This window comes from Manis pentadactyla, chromosome 13 (genome assembly GCF_030020395.1).
Source record: "Manis pentadactyla isolate mManPen7 chromosome 13, mManPen7.hap1, whole genome shotgun sequence".
In the NCBI taxonomy this organism is placed as follows: Eukaryota; Metazoa; Chordata; class Mammalia; order Pholidota; family Manidae; genus Manis; species Manis pentadactyla.
This window is the reverse complement of record NC_080031.1, coordinates 55,354,621-55,379,697: the sequence shown is the minus strand read 5'-3', so window position 1 is coordinate 55,379,697 and position 25,077 is coordinate 55,354,621. Positions and strand designations below refer to the sequence as shown.

General features: G+C 35.3%; 1 protein-coding gene and 2 pseudogenes across 1 annotated transcript; all 3 read left to right on the top strand.

The window, feature by feature from the left end:
* The first annotated feature begins 2,511 nt into the window (after positions 1-2,511).
* On the top strand, positions 2,512-3,454 carry LOC118931253 (olfactory receptor 2AJ1-like). Its single transcript, XM_057490478.1, is given in 2 exon segments — positions 2,512-2,621; positions 2,623-3,454. Coding segments are annotated over 2 exon segments (942 nt in total).
* A 9,891-nt stretch (positions 3,455-13,345) lies between these two features.
* On the top strand, positions 13,346-14,284 carry LOC118920031 (olfactory receptor 2T8-like; annotated as a pseudogene).
* An 8,268-nt stretch (positions 14,285-22,552) lies between these two features.
* On the top strand, positions 22,553-23,606 carry LOC118931252 (olfactory receptor 2T8-like; annotated as a pseudogene).
* The last annotated feature ends 1,471 nt before the right edge of the window (positions 23,607-25,077 follow it).

The following is a 25,077-nucleotide window of genomic DNA, read 5'->3' as shown; positions in this document are numbered from 1 at the left end:
CCTTTTATAGGTTTTTGGCTTGTGGTTACCATGGGGTTACCATGATAAATCTTGTATCTATAACTATCTATCTTAAGCTGATAAAACTTAACTTTATTGCATAGAAATTCTATCTTAAGCTGATAAAACTTAACTTTATTGCATAGAAATTCTACACCTTTGCTTTGTGCTCCCTAAATTTGTGTTGTTGATGTCCCAACTTACATCTTTCTATGTTGTATCCATTTAAAAATATTTACCTATAGTTATTTTAACTTTCTTCTCTCTTATGTATTAGAATTTTAAATGTTTTAAGCACCACTATTGGTACTTTGAATATATCATTTTACACTTTTATGATCTGCATAATTTCTTCAAAGAAATATGTTGTTAGCCTTATTGTGCTTCTCTTTCATGTTGTGAGTCCTCTTTCTCCTGCTTTCAAAATTACCTGTCTTTGATTTTTGAGAACTTGTTTATAATGTACATGGTTGAAGTTCTTTGTTGGTTAAATCTGTTTAGCGATATTTGACCTTCAAGTACCTGTATGTCTTTCCTCAGATTTAAGAAGTTTTCAGCCATTACTTCATTAAATAAGTTTTCTATCCCTTCCTCTCTCTCTCTCTCTTCTCATACTGGTATATCCATAATGTAGTTATTGTTTTGTATGGTTTTGTCCCATAGTTCACTTAGACTATCTTCCGTAGATTTCATTCTAATTTACTTTATCATATCTGACTAGAAAATATCAGAGGATCTATCTTCAAATTTATAGATTCTTTCTTCTGCCTGATTGAAGTGTGGTTGAAACTACTACACTATTTATTTCACTCATGTATTCTTGAACTCTACAATTTGTTATGTTCTTTGTATATCTTTGTTGAACTTCCCATTTTATTTATTTGTTGTTTTACTGAACTCATTTAGTTGTCTATATCTGTTTGCTTGAATTTCTCTAAACTTCCTTTAAAATAATTATTTTGAATTGTTTAACAGGTTAACTCTCAGATTTGACTCTCTTTGGGGTCAGTTGCTTGAATATTATTTTACTCTTTTGGTGTTGCTATTGTTCCCTGGCTGTCTTCATGTTTCTAGTACCTTCACATTGGCAACTGTGTATTTGAGGGTACAGTCATCTTTTTCACCCTTTTTAGGCTGGCTTTGATGGGCCAAGGCTTTCCCTTGAAGGGGGCACTCAGGGTAGCAGTTGGGTCAGATAGAGTGTCTTAAGTTCCTAGGAAGGCACAGTGGCAAGGTTTCCAGGTGTCCCCACCAGCACCAGCTTTAGAGCAGAATGTGTGGGTCTTCTGTGGGAAGTTCTGTGAAGTTACAGGTCCTCTTGGTGTCTAGGACTTTGGGATCCTCAGGGGCTGGGGCTGCTGGGACCTTGATAGCTCTTTTATTCTTCAGATGAAGTTCTGCCTTAGGGGAATCCTCTTGGTGTCTCACCTGGTGTCCTGGCAGTCAGAGGAGCTGAAGAGGTGTTGTCCTGGATCAGTGCACATGGAAACACCACAGTGTCTGGGTTCTGGGACACAGTTGCACTTGCTGAGCAGGTGGCTCAGCCCCTGGCCCGTGAAGACACCCTGTAGAGCTGGGATGTGCATCTCTGGAGGTCACTAGAGTGACTTTCACTAGGAGCGGATACAGCAGGGTAATGGGCCCCGGGAGGCCAATGAAGAGTAGCCTGCGGTCCATGGGGAAGACAGCGGTATATAGCATAGCCTGCCAGTGCTGGGTGAAGGCACCAATTCTGCCCCATGGAGCAGATGCATGTCAGGCACAGCATGTTGCTTTAGGCCGCACGTTGCCGCAGCACATTGCTAACTGGGGAGCAGGCCTCAAAGCAGCAACCACATGCTTGGGCACTGGTGGTTCACAGTTCTTCTCTGGCACCTGGGACAATACTTTTTATACTTTTTTATGTGGCCACCTTTGGGCTTGATCTCCACAGGGTTTTTGCTGCTTGTCCCTGAAAACCAGAGCTTTTCTTTATCTGTTTTTCTGTTTATTGTTTCTTATTTATGTCTTTGGTTTTTACAAGATGAGCTTTGGGAATCCTTAGCTGTCTACCTTACTGAATAAGCTTTATTTAATGAAAAATGTCTCATAAAGAAAATTGACTTCCATGTCTACTCATTAATTGATGCATTCAAGACCAATATTAAACACATGTTATGTGACAGTCACTGTTCAAGGCATTTGGCTTTTAACAGTGAACAAAACAAACATCTTCCATGATGAAGTTTGATTTCTGGTGGGATGGGATGGCAATAAATAATAAAGATGAGTCATAGATTTATTTTTTGACATGCTAAAGGGTAAAAAAGTGATCAACAAAAAATTTAAAGAAAACAGCACAATTAAAAGAGAATTCTTTGAAGTTGATTGCAAAATATACATCATTGAATCTCATTTTATATCCAGATTTATAAAATTGAAATTGAAACACAAACTAGTTTTTCTTTCTTTGTACTTAACATATGTACACATTTTTTTCTTTTCTTTCTAGGTGAAGTAGAGGAATTAATTATGGGACATGAGAATCACACTTTCAGCAGTGACTTCATTCTTTTGGGGCTCGTCACGTCTTCTCAAACAAGCCTAGCTTTCTACTCCCTTATATTCATCGTTTTCCTGATGACTAGCGGAGAACACAGTCATGATCCTCCTGATCCGCAGGGACTCGCACCTTCACACCCCAATGTATTTCCTGCTCAGCCATCTCTCTTTTATGGATACCTTGCACAGCCCTAACATTGTTCCCAAAATGCTCACTGACTTTCTGTCTGACAGCAAGACTATTTCATTTGCAGGCTGTGGCTTCCAGATATTTATGTCCATCTCCCTCCTGGGGGGTGAGTGCTTTCTCCTGGGAGCAATGTCTTATGATCGTTATGTGGCCATCTGTCACCCGCTGCGGTATCCCATTCTTATGAATGAGTATGTCATTGTTTTCTTGGCTGGAGGATCCTGGATTGTCGGGACTCTCAATTCTATTATTCACACAACTTATGTCCTCCACTTCCCCTTCTGTGGCTCAAGGGCCATCGATCACTTTTTCTGTGAAGTCCCTGCCATGTTGAAGTTGTCCTGTGTGGACACAACACACTATGAACAAGGGGATTTTGTCAGCAGTATACTTTTCCTGCTTATCCCTTTCTCCCTGATCTCTGCTTCATATGTCCAAGTTCTCCTTACTGTCCTCCAAATGAAATCATCAGAGGCACGGAAAAAGTCCTTTTCCACCTGTTTTTTCCACATGATTGTAGTCATAATGTACTATGGGCCATGTATTTTCACATATATGAGACCTAAGTCGTACCACACTCCAGGGCAGGATAAGTTCCTGGCGATATTCTACACCATCCTAACACCCACACTGAACCCCATCATCTATAGCTTTAGGAATAAAAATATACTGGAGGCAATGAAAATTGTGCTGAAAAGTAATTTCCTCAATAAAACTTATTAGAAAAATGCTTGAAATGTGTGTTGTTTGTTTATAGATTCAACAGTTAGAAGATACTCAGTAATAGATTCTCTTGAGAAAAAAATCAAGTTTTCTACTCTCCCAGTGTGGAAATATGTGGGTAATTACAAAGCCTAGTAAATCAAACATGTTGATTTTATCAATACAATATTTCAAAAAAATTTATGGTTCCCTCTGATGAATCTATTATGATTACACATGGCACATAGAAAAAATAAAAGTTTAACTAATACTTCCATGTCCTTCCCACTAAAATTGTAAGAATTTGAAAGAATTATCTTAGTAATAAACATGTTTCCATATAATGTGTATAATTTTTCAAAACAGTGAAATTGTCTGCAAGGATGCAGAATAGCTTAGCAGGTAACTATGATGTCAATGTATCTAGCTGTAATAATATAATTATTTTTATATTGGAGGGAATACTGCATCCATTTTATATAATTGGATTGTATTTATATAATTAGTTATGATTATTTTATATTGGAGGGACTACTGTATCCATCAGGATGTCTACAATGAGGACAACTGAGCACAGATGAAACAGGTAATTCGCTGAGTTGTGTAAGTATGGGTGTCACGTCAGACTAGAGGCCGTCCAAAGGCTGTAATCATATGAACAGATATTTTCTAAAGAACAAGGTACTAAATAACTCCTGAGCTTCTTTGTTTCTTATTGTTTGTTTTCTTGTTCTTTTTAAAATGAGAAATGGGAATAGGAGATCAGAGCTATATTGTTATTAACAGAGTGATTGCTATGTCCTAGTAACCTTCTTACCTTCTTTCTCTCTATATATGAGAAATATAATTTTTAGGGGTAATTCATTTTCCCCAAGTAAATATGGAACATAACATTGTTGTTTGGAGGGCTGACAAAATATAAACGTCCTGGGATGTTCTCATATACTTGCATAACTCTACATTTAAGTTATCTTTAAGGTCTCCACTTATACTTAGCATCTTTCCTAGCATTACCCCTTGACACCTGCTTACTCTACCTTCCCACCCTTTTCCTTTTTGCCAGTTTTGCTAGGTCTACATGTGCTCCTCCTTAATTACTGTATGCCTAGGCATATCTCTGTGCTTATACCATAATTTGTCTAGCCCCCTCAATGTGGATTTCTTGAGGGAAGTGATTACATACATATCTTTGTATTTCGGGGACTTAACAATCTTCTTAGGCCCTTTTTTGGTATGTAATAAATTATTGTAACAAAATTAATGAATGCAAAAGTAGATAACTGAGTAAGGTTTTCTGTGAATAGCAGGTAACTGTAAAGCAAAACTTGATTTATCTGAAAAATGAAACTTGAAGTCACAGTTTCAGATTATTTTTGCATCATGGCTATCCTGTTTTGCTCTTGGTCTTCAGTTTATAAAATGCTGACCCTCTGAGTTTACTGGACTTTAAGTGAAAAAAGTGCTAACATGACTACTCAACACCAAAAAACAAATAATCTGATTAAAAAGTGGCTGGATGACCTGAATAGGTGGTTTTGCAAAGAAGACACACAGAAGACCAAGAAGCACTTGAAAAGATGCACAGCATCTCTAATCATCAGTAAAATGAAAATCAAAGCCGCATTGAGATATCACCTCACACAAGTCAGAATGGTTAATATCAACAAGACAAGAAACAGCAAGTGTTGGCGAGGATGCGGGGGAGAGCGAACCCTGCCACCCTGTGGGCAGGATTCCAAATTACTGGTCCCACTCTGGACAGAACTGTGCAGGTTTCTAAAAAAATAAAATATAGAAATATTGGATGGCTCAGAAATTCCTCTGCTGGTAATTTACTTAAAACAATATCACTAATATTCAAAGATATATGTAATCCATTATTTATCACAGCATTATTTACAAAAGCCAAAATATAGAAACAACCTTAATGTTCATCAATAGATGAATGGTTTTTTAAAAATGGTGTACATATAACCAATGGAATATTACTCAGCCATAAAAAAGAAATGGGATTGTGCCATTTATAATAATGTGGATGGACCTAAAGGTTATTATGCTAAATGCAACAAGTCAGTCATATAAAAATAAATATCATATCATTTCACCTATAGGTAGATTCTAAAAAAAAACGCAGATCAGAAATGGACTCATTAGCAAAGAAAACAGACTGGAGGCTACCACAGGGGAAGTGTTTTGGTGAGACTGGTGAGGGGAAACGTGCGAACTCAGTTTTAATATGTCTTAAAGGAAGCTACCTGACATAGTTATTCATCTAATAATTTATCTTTATGACATATTTGTTTAAACTACCTTTTATGTTTGATTAAATGTAACAAAAATAATGATGATATCTTATATTTGTTTTACCTGTTTGCATAATCCAAAATAGTTTAAATGTGGAGGTAAAGATACTTCCTAGAAACCATCTTTGGAGACTCACAACGCTTTCCAGGTGGTGGAGCAACAGGCCTCTCCCTCTGTGGGATGCGTTGCTGGGGGTGAGGAGACTGCTCTCTGCCTGGGAGGAAGTCATCCCTACTCAGGGGCCATGTGGTTGGGGGAGGACAGTCACATGTCACATGGGCAGAGAGTCTGTCTGTATTAAGAGGCTGATTTAAAATTTTTATCTCTGGTATTTTGGGTTTTGTTTGTTTATTTCTTTTTCAGTCTTTAATAGAGATTGGTCATGCTGGGCTGTGGATAAAAATTTTAAGCATTTAGTCCATATTAGGGCAAATTAGTGAAGTAGATGTGTCTGTCCCTGAATCCTTCTTAGCTTATACAGAATGATAATTTTTAGAATGCAATAATAACAATAATAGTCCTCATTAAAACTAATAATTTTAGAGTGCATGCTGCATTCCTAGCAATACTGTGAGTTATTTGCCTGTATTAACTGAATATGTTCTCAAAAATTACCCTCAGAATAAACACTATCCTGAGAACCAATAAAATGGTGAGTAAATCTCAGAGAAAAGGAAGTAACATATTCCTGGTACTTCTATTCAGACGGAGCAAGCCATCCTCTCTGAGCAGCCCTCTACCACCATGCTGCACTTCTGATCCTTAGCTCAGTGTATGGAACCCTGAAGACATGATGCCATTTTTAAACCACAACATTATTGTACATTTTAGTTTTATCATATCTACCCTATGTAGTTATTTGTGTTTGTACATATACACTTAAAATAGTTTTTTTTCACACAATGTCAAGTGAAAATAGTAAAATCAGCAAAATGATAAGCATTGCTATAAGATAGTGAGTGAACCTAATAGCAAGGCAGATTTGAAGATAAAGATATTTGAGGCAATGTTAAGCATTAGTGGGACTCAATTATTTTTTTTTAAATTTGGTTTCTGGATTTCAAAATGTGTATGTTTCCATCTAAAACTGATATTCTTGATTTTATGAGTGTTGGAGGTTTTTGGTTTGGTTTTCGTGAGAAAGTGGTTATAAGTTATGTTATAGTAAGTTTAGAAAAGTGTTTCAAATTAAGATTATCATTGAGGACTATAAAGATAAATTTGCAAATGGAATAAACCAAGAATTTTATGTCCCATTAAGTACATGCTTTAATAACCCTCTGCATCTTTCTTCCAAAATCTAATGTACATCACATTCCCTGTAATTTCTTAAGGTCTCTAAGATTATCACTTATTCCTATAGCTTTCAATACTGTTTTCCAAGCAAAACAATGTGGTCAACACAACCATTTACTGAAATACTGCTATTCTCAACCTCTTAGCTATGTTGCAGATTTCAGTTATCTTTTACACATACGTCTCTAAACACCATTTTATATATGTCAGATTTGTCAGGACCTTGTCTATCATGCTACTGCAATCAATTTCTTTTCATAATTTAGCAAAATTATGTTATATCATAAAATTATTTTAAGTAATTGACTGGTTAAAATTCATTTACTATAATTTTCCTAAATACATCTTTTAGCAATAGAGTAAGATTAAGTGTCAAACTATTATCTATTGCCTCTCCATAAACATGGTCATATTTAAAATGGTTACATTGGTATTATACCTGTACGCTTTGAGAAGTATGAGTCCCCTACTTCCATAGCCATGTCAATCCTCTCAAGATATTTAAAAAATAAATATTAACATAAAATTTTGAGTAACATAATTGCTCTAATTTTCTTAATTATTTTGTACACACTATATATCATTTTGATATTAATAATGTGAAGTCTATTATTTATGCATTTTTGAAATAAAAGAAGTGACAGAAAACCTAATAGGTAAAAATTTTTACTTGTTTTTCATTTAAAAATGTATTTTTGACTATGTTTTCTTCTAAGAGTTTTATGGTTTCATATATTACATTTAGGTTTTAATCCATTTTGAGTTTACTTTTGCGTGTGATTAAATGTGTATATTTCCATCTAAAACTGATATTCTTGATTTTATGAATCAAGTTAGACAGCAACCCAGTTTAATTCTCTTGCATGTAGCTGTCCAGTTTACCCATCACCATTTACTGAAGAGACTGTCATTTACCTATTGCATATTCAGGTTCCTTTGTCATATATTAATTGAACATATATGAGTGGGTTTATTTATGGGTTCTCTATTCTGTTCCATTAATCTATGGGTCTAAGTCTTCTGGATGTACCATACTATTTTCTTTACTGGAGCTTTGTAGTGTACTTTGACATCAGGGCCTATAACACCCCAGCTTTGTTCTTTTTTCTAAAGATTTCTATGGCTATTCAGGGTCTTATGCAATTCCATATAAATTTTAGGATTCTTAATTGTAGTTCATTGAAAAATGCCATTGGTAATTTGATAGGGATTGGACTGAAACTCTAATCTGCTTTGATCTCTCCATGAAGGGAATTGATTATCAGGGAATGTCATAAGAGAATTCCTGCATGCTTATCTTTATCTCAGTCTATGTCCTCAAGAATCAACACATGTGTCCCATTCTGGTGGGGAAAGCACCTGCAGTGTGATATTTATTTCCCTTGTTTCCTGCCTATTGACCAGTGGCCTTTTGGCTCTGTGGCCTGCCCACATCTAAGCACCTGTTATTTGGCCTTTTCCACAAAGCCTGTCTTTGTTAATTTAAAGCACTACATCCTCACATGCATTGAGGACCAGGGTTTGATAAAACATCTCGTCCTTGCTAAAATAGGAGTGAAGTATAACCTCTATTTGGTTTTCCTGAACTATACCCACATACTTAAAAATATTGCTAAATTAACCTCAATTTTGGCATCTGGCTCCACTGCAATCTGTTTACTGTCAGAGTTCTGAGCAGCAGGTCCCTTCCTCCTCTGATTTGGAGCTTATTTGATCTTCATTCTCAGGCTCCCTGAGAACCTAGAGTGTTTGAGCCGCATTGTACAGGCGCATCCTCCATTTGAGAGTGGCAACCTGTGCTACAACAGCATAGTTCTGGCACATATGTAACCACAGCCATAACAGTATTTAGGAAAGATGAAGTTTATTCAAAGTTATTGTTACACTCTTGATGAAGGTCTTATCTGAAACCTGATATACTACCTGTACATGGTATATGAAGTTTGCTTAGCTAGAAGCCTGGGGTTGTGCACAAGAAATAATTCTTGCTGACTTATGTGGACTTTCCTCAGGTGGCCAATTGTGTTCCAAACCAGAGTAAAATTTGCCACTTCAATAGGATCCAACATCCACAGGCAGAATTGTAACTAAAGTCTGAGATGTGCCTCTTTCTAAACAGACAAAGTAACAGTTATTGCAGCTCACCTGGATTAGATAATTACAATATCTAATGTTTGTACCAAGGTAGCTTTCCCCATCAATTTTTTCATGATTTAATATATATATGATTTAATCGTGTTTATATACACGATTTTAGAGTAGTGAAAGTTGCTACTTAAATTTACTTGTAAACAAGCCAAGGCCACAGGAGTGGTAAAAATGGAGCCAAGGAACAAGGCTTGCCTATAATCTGAAATTATAAATTTCAAAGAATAAGAAAATCATGAAAATCTACCCAGATAGAATTAAACTACAAAATGATTGGCACCATAAAATCTGCTGTTACTGCATTATCATAGATTTCATTACTTAGATCCAAAGGATTTACTTACATACAATTCAAAAAACAAAAAGCCTAGATGGCAAACACCATATTTTAATATATAAAATAAAAAGAATTATGCTATTTAGATACAAACAAGTTGAAACTTATAACACAGAAATGCTATCAAATTAAGTTCAAACAAGAAAAAAATTAAATTCTCCCATGTGTTTCAGCAATTTAATTACTGTCTTTAACAAAAACTTGTGTTTCAATAGCACATCTTAGTCTTTCTTTCTTATCAATGTTTAAAAAAGTATCAGATAAATTCACTCCTTGATGTATTTTCTAATCATCATCCCTTTCCAAGGACATTTATTTATTTACTTTTACTTTTCCTTGTTAAGTATTCTTTCTTATTTTAATGAATAATAGTTTTCTGAAAGGATTTTGGGAAATATATTGAAGTCCAAGGCAACTCTGGAATATTTCAAAATTAATAATCTTTGTCATCCAAATAGATGCAATGCAGCTCAGGAGCATTAATTGCATAGTATAATTAAGAAAAGGTAGTAAGCCACACCCCTTAATAGATCACTCTAGACTTACATGAACAAGTTGATGCTGTCATATCAGAAGAGCTAATTTAGGAGGATGCTGCTCAGAGGGCATGCAGATCCAGTGATGTTGGAGGTCATCATTTTTATCATAAGTGAGTAGGTCACATTAACCTATTAATATTTAGTAATTGGTTATGACTTTTGAACTTCAGAAAACCCACCAATTATACTACTTCCTCTATATAGTTTTACAAAATAAATTCCACTTGTTTTCTATTCTATATCTGAAGAATGAAAATGTATGTTGCTTGACAGTCATCAGGTAAAAATCTTGTTTAAACGACCTATCAATTCAGTCAAATAAATGATTTGGCTATTCTTATTTTACTTTTTACAGAACAGATTGATTAATCCTCCCAATCTTTGGGAAAAACATTAATAGTTTTACTGTTAAGTGAGGGCAAGAGAGGTTAGAAAAAAATATACAAAAGTAAATTATATACAATTTTCTAAATGTTCTATGATTTTAGGAGAAAAAGGAGAGGCTCTATTTATGTCTTCTATTAGCACTGCAAAAGAGAAGAGTTTGTGATTTAAAGTAGAAATGTCATAATTTTAGCACCATTCTAAATGAAAATCTATGCAAACAGAAGAAAATTTCTAGTATTCTGAAGTTATAGTGAAGATGAAAAAGAAAATGTGCCTTTTTCAGAGTATTAAATTTTCCTATTCCTGCACTAGAGAGTGTCGAGTTCTAGTTTCCATGGAATTTCATTTTAGTACTTCATTTGCAAGATGAGTTAATTCCTCATTTAACTTCCCTCACATTTCTTTCCCATATTCAGTTTGTTAGAAATTTCCCTCAGAATACTCTTTGTATAAGTTTATAAACATTATAAGTAGTGGCAAATTGTTTCACTTATGTAATGTGAACAGGTAAATAGAAATTTTATTGAACGTTATCACAGCATAGGAAAATATAACTAACTACCATGCCTCCTTTCATATACTTGAAACATTACATAATCTAAACACTATTAGCACAATGAATAAATTAGATTAGGGATGACTGTTTAGTATATTATATTCACCTAAAATGAAAATCAATAGATATATCAATTATCTCCATTGAAAAGTTAAGAGCTCATGATCTCATATTTGGCAAAATATTTAACCACAAGTAGAAACTTCATAGCAAGAAAATACATTTTGTAAACTGGAAATACGGGCAACTTGTCAAATTATTGTGTAAAATCATGTAAAACTCTTTCATGGTGAAAGCAAAATTTAGCTCAAATTGCTACTTTTTTCTATCCATGTTTATTAAAATAAAAAATCTGTTATCAAAACCCCATTATTTTAATACTTAAATATACAACTGGAGAGAAAACAACTTACAATTGTCTTTAGAGGGAATCATTTAATAAATAAAATGCAGTATATGTTTACAGAGGAATATTATTCAGCCTTAAAAGAGAAAGAAATGCTGGCACATATTAGAACATAGATAAATGTTCAGGATATTGTGTTACATATAATAAGCCAGTCACACACACACACACACACACACACACACACACACACACACACACACACACACACACAAACTGTATGACTCCACTTACCTGAAGTTCTTAGAGAGACATAAAGTGAAAAAGTTGTTGTCAAGGGCTGAGCAGAAAGGGGAATGGGGAGTTATTTAATTGGCAGACTTTCAGTCTGAGAAGATGAACAGAGTCCTGGAAAATGATGTTGGTTATGAATGCATATTAGCATGAAAAAACTTAATGCCCCTCTGCTCAGGGTACACTAAAATAAGTAAGATGGTAGCAAAAATGAAGTCATGAAACTTTCCCAAAACACTACCATTGCTAAAGTACCTATTGATCTTTAAGCTGGTTTAGAGTTCTAACACTTCAACAGTAAGGAAGGTGAAAACAATGAAAAATCAGAAGCCCTCAAAACAGAGAAATGAAGAGCATTTTGAGGTCCTTGAGGAAAGTGATACTAAAGGCTATCTTTAGGGAATTTACATAGTTACTTAGGTGTACAAAACTCTTAAGAGTCCTTGTAGACATGACATGCAGATCACAAAGTTTTGGCAAATGCAAAATACATTTGACAGGGAGGAAATGTGTACCTGTGATGTCTAACTTTGAAATAAACACCTAAAAGTGTCAAGCAGAATGCTACCAGTACAATGATGATACTCAAGCAACGGAGTTAGGGACTGAGCGAGGCTTCGCACTGCCTTTCTCTGTCCTCACCAGCTTCCTCGGCTGCACACAGTGGGGGAGAAGGAACGACCACGGAGGATGGGGCCTCCTGCTGCCTTGTCACTTCACCGGATTACATCATATCCTTGAGACTGAATTACCATCCCCATTGCTGGTCATATTTATTCAACATGTACAACAGTTTCATACCAACATATCAGAAATGAAATTGCCTTTAAATATGTTGATTTTATTGAGACAGAAGAAGAAATTAATTTATCTTGGTTTAGGGAGAACTCAGGAGTTTTATTTTCTCTTCTTTATTCATAAAATATTGTGTTTCTGTAACTTAGAGGATAAATAGTGTCATAACACAAGTGCCTTTACACAGTTAATGAAAGAGTGCATTAAGTATCAGTCTTGCAATTCTAGAAAACATGCTCAGAAATCATTATGCTTTTAGTGTATAACACAATAAAGTAAAACTATATGCACTAACCATTCCAAGGGAAGGTATATGCCCATCTGCAGAGATAGTCTTTCCAGTTTCAAGAGCAGAGACTATATATCCTCTTGTGTGGAAGGAGAAAATGCCTTTCTGAATTAGTCAATGTCAGGAAATACCTGATTTTGGTAGGTTTTGATACATTTTCATGTGTCATATATTTGTAACATTCATTATGAAATAATTCATTTTTAATAAACATGTTTATGTTATTCAGCATCTAAGAATATTAACTATGAATGAAACAAGGAAAGTGCAAATATAAATGACAAATTATGTGAATAATTTCCTTCTGTTCATGTAGGTGTCGGGTAAAACAAAGACACACCACATTCTTGCAATTCATCCAGAATCTTTATTTATTATGCAAATTAATCAGTAGTAAAGTTCAGAGATAGTTATGTTGAAAAACTTGAATATGAAGTTTTACAACATTGAAATTTATTTTATGTCCAGTTAATTTTTTTGTAAGTGGCAGATGAAGTATTTGAAAAAGGTTTCATCATTTTCCAACATGTATTGTCAAGAAATATGCAATTCAAAGAGAGGACTGAGAATGACAAAACTGTATCTATTTCTCCATTTACAGTGTTACTACAACTTGAAACCATGGAAAACAAGAACGCTACCTCATACTTCATCCTCCTAGGACTCTTTAACCGCTCAGGAGCCCACCTGTTTCTCTTTGTGATGATTCTGGCAGTTGCCTTCACCTCCCTCCTGGGCAACGCCCTTGTGATCCTGCTGATTCACCGAGACCCCCGGCTGCACACGCCCATGTACTTCCCACTGAGCCAGCTCTCCCTCATGGACGTGATGCTGGTCTGCACTATTGTGCCCAAGATGGCTGCTGACTACATGACAGGGAGAAAGTCCATCTCCCCCACTGGCCGTGGAGTACAGATCTTCTTCCTCCTCACATTGGGAGGAGGTGAGTGCTTCCTCTTGGCAGCCATGTCCTATGACCGCTATGTGGCTATTTGCCATCCCCTGAGATACTCCATCCTCATGAGCTGGCAATTATGCCTGAGAATGACCTGGGGGTCCTGGTTCCTAGGGGCAGCTGATGGGCTCATGCAGGCTGTTGCCACCCTGAGCTTCCTATTTTGCAGGGCTCATGAGATTGGCCATTTCTTCTGTAAGGCGCCCACTCTGGTGCGTTTGGCTTGTGCTGACACATCTGTCTTTGAGTACACCATATACACCTGCTGTGTGTCAATGCTCCTGGTCCCGTTTTCCTTCATCTTGACCTCCTGCAGTCTCATCCTGGCTGCTGTTCCCCAGATGCATTGTGCGGAAGCCCACAGAAAGGCTTTTAGCACATGCTCCTCACATTTGGCTGTGGTGGGACTGTTTTACGGAGCTGCCACTTTTTCTTAAGTGAGACCTAAATCTAGTAGGTCAGCTAACCATGACAAGGTTGTGTCAGCATTTTATACTATTTTCACCCCTATGCTGAATCCTCTCATCTATAGTCTGAGGAACAGTGAGGTCAAGATATCCTTTAGAAAGAGTTTGGGCCAGTGTGTTGCCTTAAGTCATGACTAAGATCAAATTTATTTGTCCTAAAGTTGAAGTCTGTATAAAGTAATTGTGTAAGAGTTCCTAGAGAAAAATTATATATGCATTATAACTATAATTGTTATTTCTCATTTAATATGAAGTGCAGACAAAAATCCCTATGTTGAGACTGTTTACTAATTCATCAAAGAGTCAAATTGTGGATTGTAAAAAATCTGTACCTTCATGTACAAATCATACACACCAAGTCACAATATTTGTTCAAAGAATCAATTAAGTAGTCAAAACTTTTTCAAGTTTGTTGACTTCTATAAATTGATGTATAATTTACAATCACTAGAATGCTTACATCTCAAGGCTACATTTCAATCAGTTTTGATAATATATCCACTTGTACTTTACACCCACCAGCAAGGGACACAACTCTTACCAAACCAGAAACGTTACTCATGTCCTTCCAAGTGAGACCTCTTAAACCAAACACAGCCCACCATTGGCCCGATTTACATCTGTAAGTGGGTGATCAGACAAAGAAAATGTGATCTATTTAAATAAAAATTGCAGCCATGAGAAAGAAAAAAGGAAATCCTGCTCTTTGCAGCAACGTGGATGAACCTGGTGAATGTTATGGTAATTAAAATAAGCCAGACACAGAATATAAATACTGTAGGATATCACTTCTCTGTGGAAACTTAAAAAGCCCAAATCAGAAACAGAAAGTAGTGACCAAGTACTGGGAAAGTGTGGAAATGTTGGTCAAATGATACAAAATTTCAGCTATAAAATAAATAATTTCTGGAGATCTAATGTACAGCCTTGTGACTCTAGTTAAAAATACTGTATTGTGTACTTAAAATAGGCTGAAAAGGTAATTTTTCCCAGCATTGTTAAGGTATATTTGGCATATGAAATTGTGAAAGCTTAAAGTGTATCAAGTGTTGATTTGATACACTTATATATTTAAAATGATCACTATTGCCTTAGCTAACACTTCTATTGTGTTATGTAATTACCATTTCTTGTTTGTGAGAAAATTTAAGATACAGTCTCTCAGAATGATCAGGTATATACTGAATTATCATTAACTAATGCCATCATGCTGTGCATTTGGTCCTCAGGACTCACTCATCTGATAACTGGTAGTTTGTATGATTTGACACACATCTTCCCATTTTATACAACACTAGCCTCCAGGAACCAGCATTCTATTCTCCGCTTCTAGGACTTTGGCCTTTTACAACCATATGTAAGTCATACAGTATTTGCTTTTCTCTGTCTGACCTATTTTAATTAGCAAATGTTTTCAAACTTCAAGATTTCTCAAATGACTGGATTTCATTTTTCTCATGGCTGAATTAATTATATATAATATATAGTTAATATGCATAATTTAATATATGTTTAATATATGTAATTTTAATTTTATATGGAGAGATCATTTGAATTTTATCTATATAATTTTTTCTAATCATTCATTGGCAAACACTGGTCATTTCCATATCATGGCTATTGTGCCAAATGCTGCAATGAATGTGCGAGGGATATCTTTTGGATACCCTGTTTCCATTTCCTTGGATATGTACCCAGAATTGTGATTGATGAATCAGATGGTTTTGTATTTTTAATTTTTAGAGGAACCTCCATATTGTTTTCCGTCATTACTGCAACAATTTACACTCTCTCCAACATTGTACAAGGGTGGCCTTTTCTCAACTTCTTACCCAATGTTTGTCATCTCTTGCCTGCTTACCAGCCATTCTAACACATATGAGGTAAAATTTCATTCTGATTTTGATTTGTACTTCCCTGATCATTAGTGATGTTGGACACCTTTCCATATACCTTTCCATCATTTGGATGTCTTCCTTAAGAAAAGTGTGTGTCAATTATATTTTGTCAATTATATTTTGGATTTTTTTGTTTAATTTGGGGTTTTTCTGGTATTTCTGAATGTGTGAGTGATTTATACATTTTTGATATTAAGTCATTATAAGATATGACTTAAATATTCTCTCAACCATACACAACTATTTCTTTGATATTTATATCTTTTGTTGTACAGAAGTTTTTATTTTTATTGAAATATAGTTGATGTACAATATGATATTGACTTTAACTATATAATATAATGATTCATCATTTGAACCCATTATTAAATCCTCACCCCAACTGGTGCAGTTAACATCTATCAACATAGAAAGATGTTAGAGAACCATTGAATATATTTTCCATACTGCACTTCAAAACCCCTAACCAACTTATATTTTGATTCAGATTTTGATCCTCTTAATTGCCTCATACTCCCCACTCACCCATACCAACCCCTCCCCCAAGGTGACAACCAGTCCCTTCTCAGGGTCTATGGGTCTACTGCTATTTTGTTCATTTTGTTTTGTTTTTAGATTCCACGTATATGTGAAATATATGGTGTTTGTCTTTCTCCTCCTGGCTTATTTCACTTGGTGCTATAAGCCAGTTCCATTCATGTTGTTGCAAATGACAGGATTTATTTCTTTTTATGGATGAATAATATTCCTTTGTGTAGATGTACCATGCCTTCTTATCCATTCATCTATTGATGAGCATTTAGGTTGCTTCCATATCTTGGCTATTATAAATAAGACATTAATAAAAGTTTCAACAATGGATACATCATCTAGAAAGAAAAACACTAATTAAACATTGGAATTAAACTAGACCTTTGACAAGTGAACACATAAAACATATAGCATCAGTAGAATACACATTCTTCTCAAACATGCAAAATTCTGCAGGATAAATCATATATTAGGCCACAAAACAACCCTCAACAAATTTAAGATAATTGAAATCAAATCAAGCAACTTTACTAACTAAAGCCATATGAAAATTGATGCCAATTACAAGAGGAAACCTACAAATTCACAAATATATGGAGAACAAACATGTTGTGACAATCAGTAGGTCAGAGAAGAAATCAAAGGAAACTTTTACAAATTTCAGTACAAATGTAAATGGAAACACAGCAGACCACAATTTATGAGATATGGTCAAAGAGGTCCTGAAAGATGTTTACAGAGATAAAATCCTACATTAAGAAAAAAGAAAGATCATAAATAACAAACTTTAGACCTCAAGGAACTTGAGCTAAAAAGAAAAAAAAAAACAGCTCAAGTTAGTAGAAATAAAGTTCTGAGAGGGAGTAAATTAGAGACTAGAATGACAATATAAATATTAAATCTATTAGCTGTTTGGGAAAATGAAAAATTGACTTACCTTTAGCTTGGTAAACTCAAGTAAATAAAAACAGAAATGAAAGAGGAAAAATTAGAACTGAGAGCACCAAAATAAACAGTAGTATAAGCCCTATGAAAACTTATTTTCCAGAAAATTGGATAAAGTAGGAGAAATGAATAATTTTCTAGAAACACATGATCAATAAAAACTGAATCATGAAAAGATAGAAAATCTCAAAAGACCAAAAATAAGTAAGAGATTGAATACATGAAAACAAAACAAAACTACCAAAGCTGAAAATGCCAGTAATAGATAATTTCACTGGTGAAATCTCATATAGTAAAGAATAATTAACCAATCCTCCCTCTATAATATAATATACCAAAAAGTTTGAAGATGACAGAATACTCTCAAAATCATGTTACCAGGACAGCATTGTCCTGATATAAATTCAGACAGGGTCACTGAAAGAAAAAAAAATTATAAACCAATATCCCCAATGAATGTAGATTCAAAAGCACTCAATAAATTGCTATAAAATCAAATTCAATAGCACATTAATGTTATCATATGCAAATTGATAAATACAGTATTCCATAGTAAAAGAAAAAAGATAAAAATCATGTAATCTCAAGATATCAAAAGCATAACAAAATGAAACATCTTTTCTTGGGAAAAACCCTCAACAAATTGGATATGGAAGTAATGTACCTCAGGATAATAAAACCCTTATAAAACAAACCCACAGCTAATATACTCAATGGTAAAAAAAGTCAAAGCTTTTCTTCTAGCATCAGAAAGAAGACAAGTTTGCCCACACTCACTATTTTTAGTCAATGAAGTACTGGAAGTTCTAGATAGAGCATTTAGGCAATATAAAGAATTAAAAGGCATTGAAATTGGAAGTGGAGTAGAAAAATCATTATTATTTGCAAAAGATATGAACTTATATATATAGGAAATCCTAAAGAGTCAACCAAATATTCTGTTGGAAATAATCAACAGATTCAGTAAGGTTGAAGGGTAACATCAACATGCAGGAACTAATTGTATTTGTAAACAAAAATGAAATATCTGTAAAGGAAAAAAATAATCCCATTCATAGTATAATCCAATTGCTCTTTTAGGTATCAGTTTTACCAAAGAGTGAAAGAACTGTACACAAAACTATAAGATGTTGATGAAAGAAACTGAAGAATATATATTCATATGGAAAGATATCTCATTCTCATGGAAGATAAGGATGAATGCTATTACAAAGAAATTTTACTTAAAATCGTCTATAGATTCAATTCAATTCTTATTAAAATTCCAATGACATTTTCACTGCAGTAGAAAAATAGTCCTAAAATCTGTAGAGAACACAAAAGTTCCAGAATAGCTAGAGCAAGACCAAAGCTGGAGACATCACATTCATATCTTCAAACTGCAGCACAAAGCTATAGTCACCAACTTAGCATAGCACCGGAATAAAAATATACCCATAAATCAGAGGACAGAGTCATGAGGCCAAAATAAAAGCTGACAAATAAGGTCAACTAATAATTGGCCAAGGAGCCAAATATATGCAGCTGGGAAAGGAGAGTCTTTTCAACAAATGTTGCTGGGAAAACTGAATAACCACAAGCAGAAGAATGAATTGACTCCCTATCATGTGTTCATTTACATAAATTAACTTTAAATAGATAAAATGCTTAAACACAGTACTCTGACAGTACAACTGCTAGAAGAAAATATGTAATAGAGTTCCTGGATACTGGTCTTTACAACCATTTTTTGGTTATGATACCAGAAGAACAAGTACTAAAAGGAAAATTGATAATGATAAGCTACTTTGATAGAATTCCGGGTTCCCAGTTCAGTACTCATGCTTTCTTTTTGACACGTTAACAGATGTGCAGATGGCCATTTCCAAGCAGCCTCTCTGTTAAGTCTAGAATCTACTCTATCCCTGCATGTCTTTAGGAGTAAGGGTGGATAATAATTCCTCTCCTTGTTAAAATGGGTTTCATTTGATTTCCCCAAATAATGCTCATGCTTTAATAAATAGCCCTAAATTAGTCTCAATGCAGACACCCAGGTTCTCCGCACTTTCGGTTTCCTGATGGAAATGTGAGTGGTGTGTCCATTTCCCTTCTGACGTGGAGTGCATCTGGTCTTCATTCGCACATCCCCGGGAACCCAGGGAACATTTGATCTGCAGCTCACAGCTTCTTTCTGCCGCCAGACAGTTGAAACCCTGTGTTACTAGAGTATGACTTCAGGAGCCCTTGGCCCAAGGCACAGCACGGCTCAGAACAGGAAAAGAAGAAAATTCATCGAAAATATTATTTCCACTCTTGCCAATGTTCTTACGTAACACATGGTAACCTGTCCCTCATGTACTACTTTTACTTATCTAGGAACATGGGGCTTGGGGGAGGAAGTAACATATCTTGACTTTAAATGTAGATTTCATGCAGGTGGTCAACTATGTTCCAAGGCCGAGTAAGATCTGCCCCTTTGTAAGATTTAACGTCCACAGGCAGAAGTGTAACTAAAATCCAGGATATGCTCTCCTTCTTAACAAAGTGACAGTCACTGCATCTCAGCCGGACTCAGCGATGACAGTGCCTCCCATTTGCACAGAGACAGTTTCCCATCAACAATTCCATGAAAAATATTTTTTAAAATTTTTAGTTGTGGAATGTGATACTTACATATACTCTTAGACAAGTCAAGGCAAAATGAGTGGTTAATATCTGTGGTTCTGTATCTTTTTTGTTTGTTTAGATTTTTAGATTCCACATTCAAGTGAAATCTTAGAGTTTGGAGGGGATTGAGGGGATGTGAAAAAGGTGAAGTGAGTAAACATCTATAAACTCCAAATTATAAAATATATTACTCATAGGAATGGAAGTACAACATACAGAGGATAACCAATAATATTATAATACCTGTGTATGTTAAGTGTGTAAGTACACTTACTATGGTGAGCATAGAGTAATGTATATAATTATCAAGTCACTATGTTGTACATCTGAAAACCAATCTAATATTGTATATCAACTCTATTCCAATAGGGAAAAGAGTTTTAAAAATGGAGCCAATTACCAAGGTTTGCTTTCAAACTGAAAATATCAAGTACAAACAATAAAAAAATCTTGAAAAGCAGCCCGAAAAGAATCTCAAGAGTTATTGAATTTTTCTGTAACTGCCATTGCTAATATAAAAGATTTTATTTAATAACGTGTATACATGTTGAATCCCTGTATTGTATATTTGAAACCAATATAAAACTGCATATCAATATTATATATTTCAATATGCAATAAAAATATCAACCAATATATTAATTAAAAACTCGATATAAAAAATTTATTACTTAGCTAAAACAAACAAAAATGAAATGAAATGAAATAAATACTACTAAATGGATACAAGCAAATATAACAGCAGTAAAATTAAGTTCACTGAGGAAATAAGTTGCTGAATTATATCATGTGCTTCATCATTCTTTGACTGAAGCTCATACCTCAATAGGAGACTCTTAAATCTTCCCTGCTTTTGAAAAGTTCAACAAGTAATGCAAGAATCACCATGACTGACTCTTTAATGTATTTTTAAATCATAATCCTTTTTCAAGGACATTTATTTATGATTTTCCTTTAATTTTAAAGAGTTACAGCTTTCTTGAAAGGGTGTAAGGATGGATTATAAAATTCTGGTAATCTCTAAAATCCCTGAAAATTGAGTATCCTTGGCATTCAAAGAGTCAGACTTACGTAGGTCTGTCAAATTAATATGACTATTTTTAGCAAATTATGTCAATAGGCCCCACCCCTTGGTAGGACTGAGACCATGATATGAGTGTGTCAGATGCTGGCAGCCCTAAAGGTCCTTCCTGCGCACAGAGGTGCAACAGGGTGAGGCTGCTCCAAGGGGGTGCAGATCCAGGCTGCTCCAGTCATCATTTTTATCTGCTATGAGTCGGTCCCACTAATCTCTAATATTTAGTGATTTGTTTATGGATTTTGAACTCCAGGAAATCTATAGTTATGCTGCTTATTCTGTATAGATTCAAAGAAAAAAAGCTTCTATTTGTCTATTAAACCATCTGAAGAACTGAAATGTATGCAAGCTGACAGTCATCAGGTAAAACCTGTAGTAATAACCTGTCAATTCAGTCCAATGAATGATTTAGCTGCTATATTTTATTTTTTACAGCACAGATTGATTAATCATCTTAGCATCCTGAGGAAAAAGAGTTATAGTCTTAATATTGTTAGGGCAACAGGTATCAGAAAAATGTAGAAGGAAAATTATAAGCACTCTTCTAAATTTTCTCTAAATCTATAAGAAAGAGGAAGGGTATATATTTGTGCCTTCTATTATGATTTCCAGAGAGATGATTCTGAGAATGAATGAAGATCTAATGGTCTTAGAAACATTCTAAGTAAAATACTGGAAACAGAAGAAAAAATAGGTTTTTTTAACCGGAAGAAATTAATTTGAGTGTTGGGTCAAAACCTAAGGAAATTTTTCTCTTCTTTACTCAGAAAACATTGTTTTCCTGTGAATTTGGGGGAATCAGTGTCCTTACAAAGGTGCCTTTATACAGTTCAGGAGAGTGCATTAAGCAGTACAATCTCGCACTGGGGGAAAGCATCCTAAGAAGGTCATTATTGTTTCCAGGGTATAACATGATGCAGTCAAGCTAAAGGCACTAACAATTCCCGATTAAGTTATGTTTCCATTGGTAGACTCAGTCCTGTCAGTTCCTAGACCAGAGAATATAAACTCTCTTGTTTGGAAGGGAAAGAATGCCTTTCTTGATTACCCAACATTGGGAAAAATTATCTGATTTTGCTAAGTTTCAATAAGTTTTGATGTCTTATACAGGTGTAACCCTCATTATCAAGTATTTAGCTTTTATAAAGATAAATAAATCAATGAAATTCAGCTTCTAAGACTATTGACTGTGCATGATACAAGCTAGCACAAAATATACGTATGAAAGTATGTATAATAAAATCTTGAAAATGAGAAAATGCTGAAATTAATTTTATGCCAAAGTTAATAGATTATTGCAAATGGCAGATGAAGGTTTTGAAAGCACACAAGTGCTTTCCAAGCAAAAACATACATGAAACAGAGCGCTGTGAATCCTGGAACTCATCTGCTTCTCCATTTGCAGTGTCAGTCCTGGGTGAAACCACTGCGAGTGGGAACACCACCTCATACTTCATCCTCCTGGGGCTCTTTAACCACTCAGGAGCCCACCTGTTTCTCATTGTGATGGTTCTGACAGTTGCCTTCACCTCCCTCGGGGGCAATGCCTTCATGATCCTGCTGATTCACCGTGACCCCTGGCTGCACACGCCCATGTACTTCCTGCTGAGCCAGCCTCCTTCATGGACATGATGCTAGTCTGCACTATTGTGCCCAAGATGGCTGCTGATTATGTGACAGGGAGAAAGTCCATCTCCCCCACTGGCTGTGTTGTACAGATATTGTTCTTCATCACTCTGGAAGGGGGAGAGTGCTTCCTCTTAGCAACCATGTCCTATGATGGCTAATGTGGCTATTTGCCACCCCCTGAGACATCCAATCCTCATGAGCTGGCAATTATGCCTGAGAATGACCTGGGGGTCCTGGTTCCTGGGGGCAGCTGATGGGCTCGTGCAGGCTGCTGCCACCCTGAGCTTCCCATTTTGCAGGACTCATGAGATTGAACATTTCTTCTGTGAGGCGCCCACTCTGGTGCGTTTGGCTTGTGCTGACACATCTGTCTTTGAGTACGCCATATACATCTGCTGTGTGTCAATGCTCCTGGTCCCGTTTTCCCTCATCCTGACCTCCTGCAGTCTCATCCTGGCTGCTGTTCTCCAGATGTGCTCTGCAGAAGCCCACAAAAAGGCTTTTTCCACGTGCTCCTCACATTTGGCTGTAGTGGGACTGTTTTACGGAGCTGCCATTTTTACCTATATGAAACAAATATCCTATAGGTCAGCTAACCATGACAAGGTTGTCAGCATTTTATACTATCTTCAGCCATGTGCTGAACCCCCTCATCTACAGTCTGAGGAACAATGAGGTCAAGGGAACCCTGACAGGGCTTATGGGCCAGTGTCCTGCCTTAAATAGTAACTGAGTGAGAGATTCCTAGAGGGAAGTTATTATTGCATTATATATATAGCTGTTATTTCCCTTTGTCTTTGAAATACAGATGGATCTCCATATATTGGGATTCTCTATTACATTGTCATCAGAAATTAATTGTCAACTGTTAAAAGCCTGTTGATCACAAGTCCTTATTAAAATGTTTCCATACCACACCTCACAATATTTGTTCACAGAATTAACTAAGTCATCAAGTAATTTTGACATGTAATTGTTGATATTTTTCACAACTGAGGTATAATTTGCAAACACCAGAATGCTTTCTTCTGAAACATATCTTCCATCAGTTTTGATAACATCTCCTTTGTACTACACACCCTCCAACCTGAGACCAGACCCAGCCAGAAATGTCCCTGTGCCCTTTTCCAGTGAATCACAACCCCTGCTTTGATTTGTGTCTGTATCCTTTAGTTTGGTCCATCCTAAAATTCCATGCCATTTAAAACATATAGTAGGTACTTTGTATGTCTTGTGTACTCATCGCAAAACTTCATATGTTCCCAAAGATTCCTGCACAATTTTACTTTCATCAGCAGTCTGCTCTTTTTTACTGTTAATTAGTATTCTCTTGTCTGAATATATCACCATTTGTTGCCCAATATTTTTTGATAGACACATGGGCTATTTTTCAGCTGTAACTATTGTGACTAAAATTGTGTTTAATTTCCTTATATGATATGATTTTATTTCTTTTGGTAAATTAATGACTTTTAATACTGTTTTTTGCATGGTTTTTCAATTCTGTAATCCCACCAGCAAAGCACATGTATACGTTTTCCCAGTTGATAACAATTGTGAATAATAATCTTTTTCATTTTAGCTATGCTAGCATAGGTATTCTAAAACATTTTTGTTTCAGTTTGAATTTTGCTGTGACCAGTGATACTAAGGACTTTTGCATTACCTCACCACCTCTGTGTGTATTTTCCTTGTGAACTATTTTTATCTTTGAAAAAGGACATGTAGCTGCTTCCAAAGGAGATGCAACTTAGTGGTTCACTTGTAAATGACATATGACAGTCAGCAGATTAATTTAAATAAAATTATATATTATTTCACTTGGTATTAATGTATTTTCTGAAAAATCTGTTTCCATTCAGTTCTCAAAGATTAACTATTTTCATTAACTGGTTATTTATGTAATATATGTGTTCCAACACATCCATGGGGCTTGAATTACAAGTTTGTTTTTTAAAAATAAGCACCATAACAAAACATTCCAATTTGATTTTGTAACCGTGTCATTGAAAGTCAGAAAAAATTTTTCCCTAACATGTACTTTTTACCCAACAAGGAAGAACAGAAAATAGGTCACACAATGTAGGACTTGGGTGCTCACAGTACATTTCTTATATTTTACTGTTTAATGATTATATATCCATAATAATTTTCAATCAAGAAATTTTGCACAAAGAGGCTGTTGAATTTGCAAAGTAAAAAAT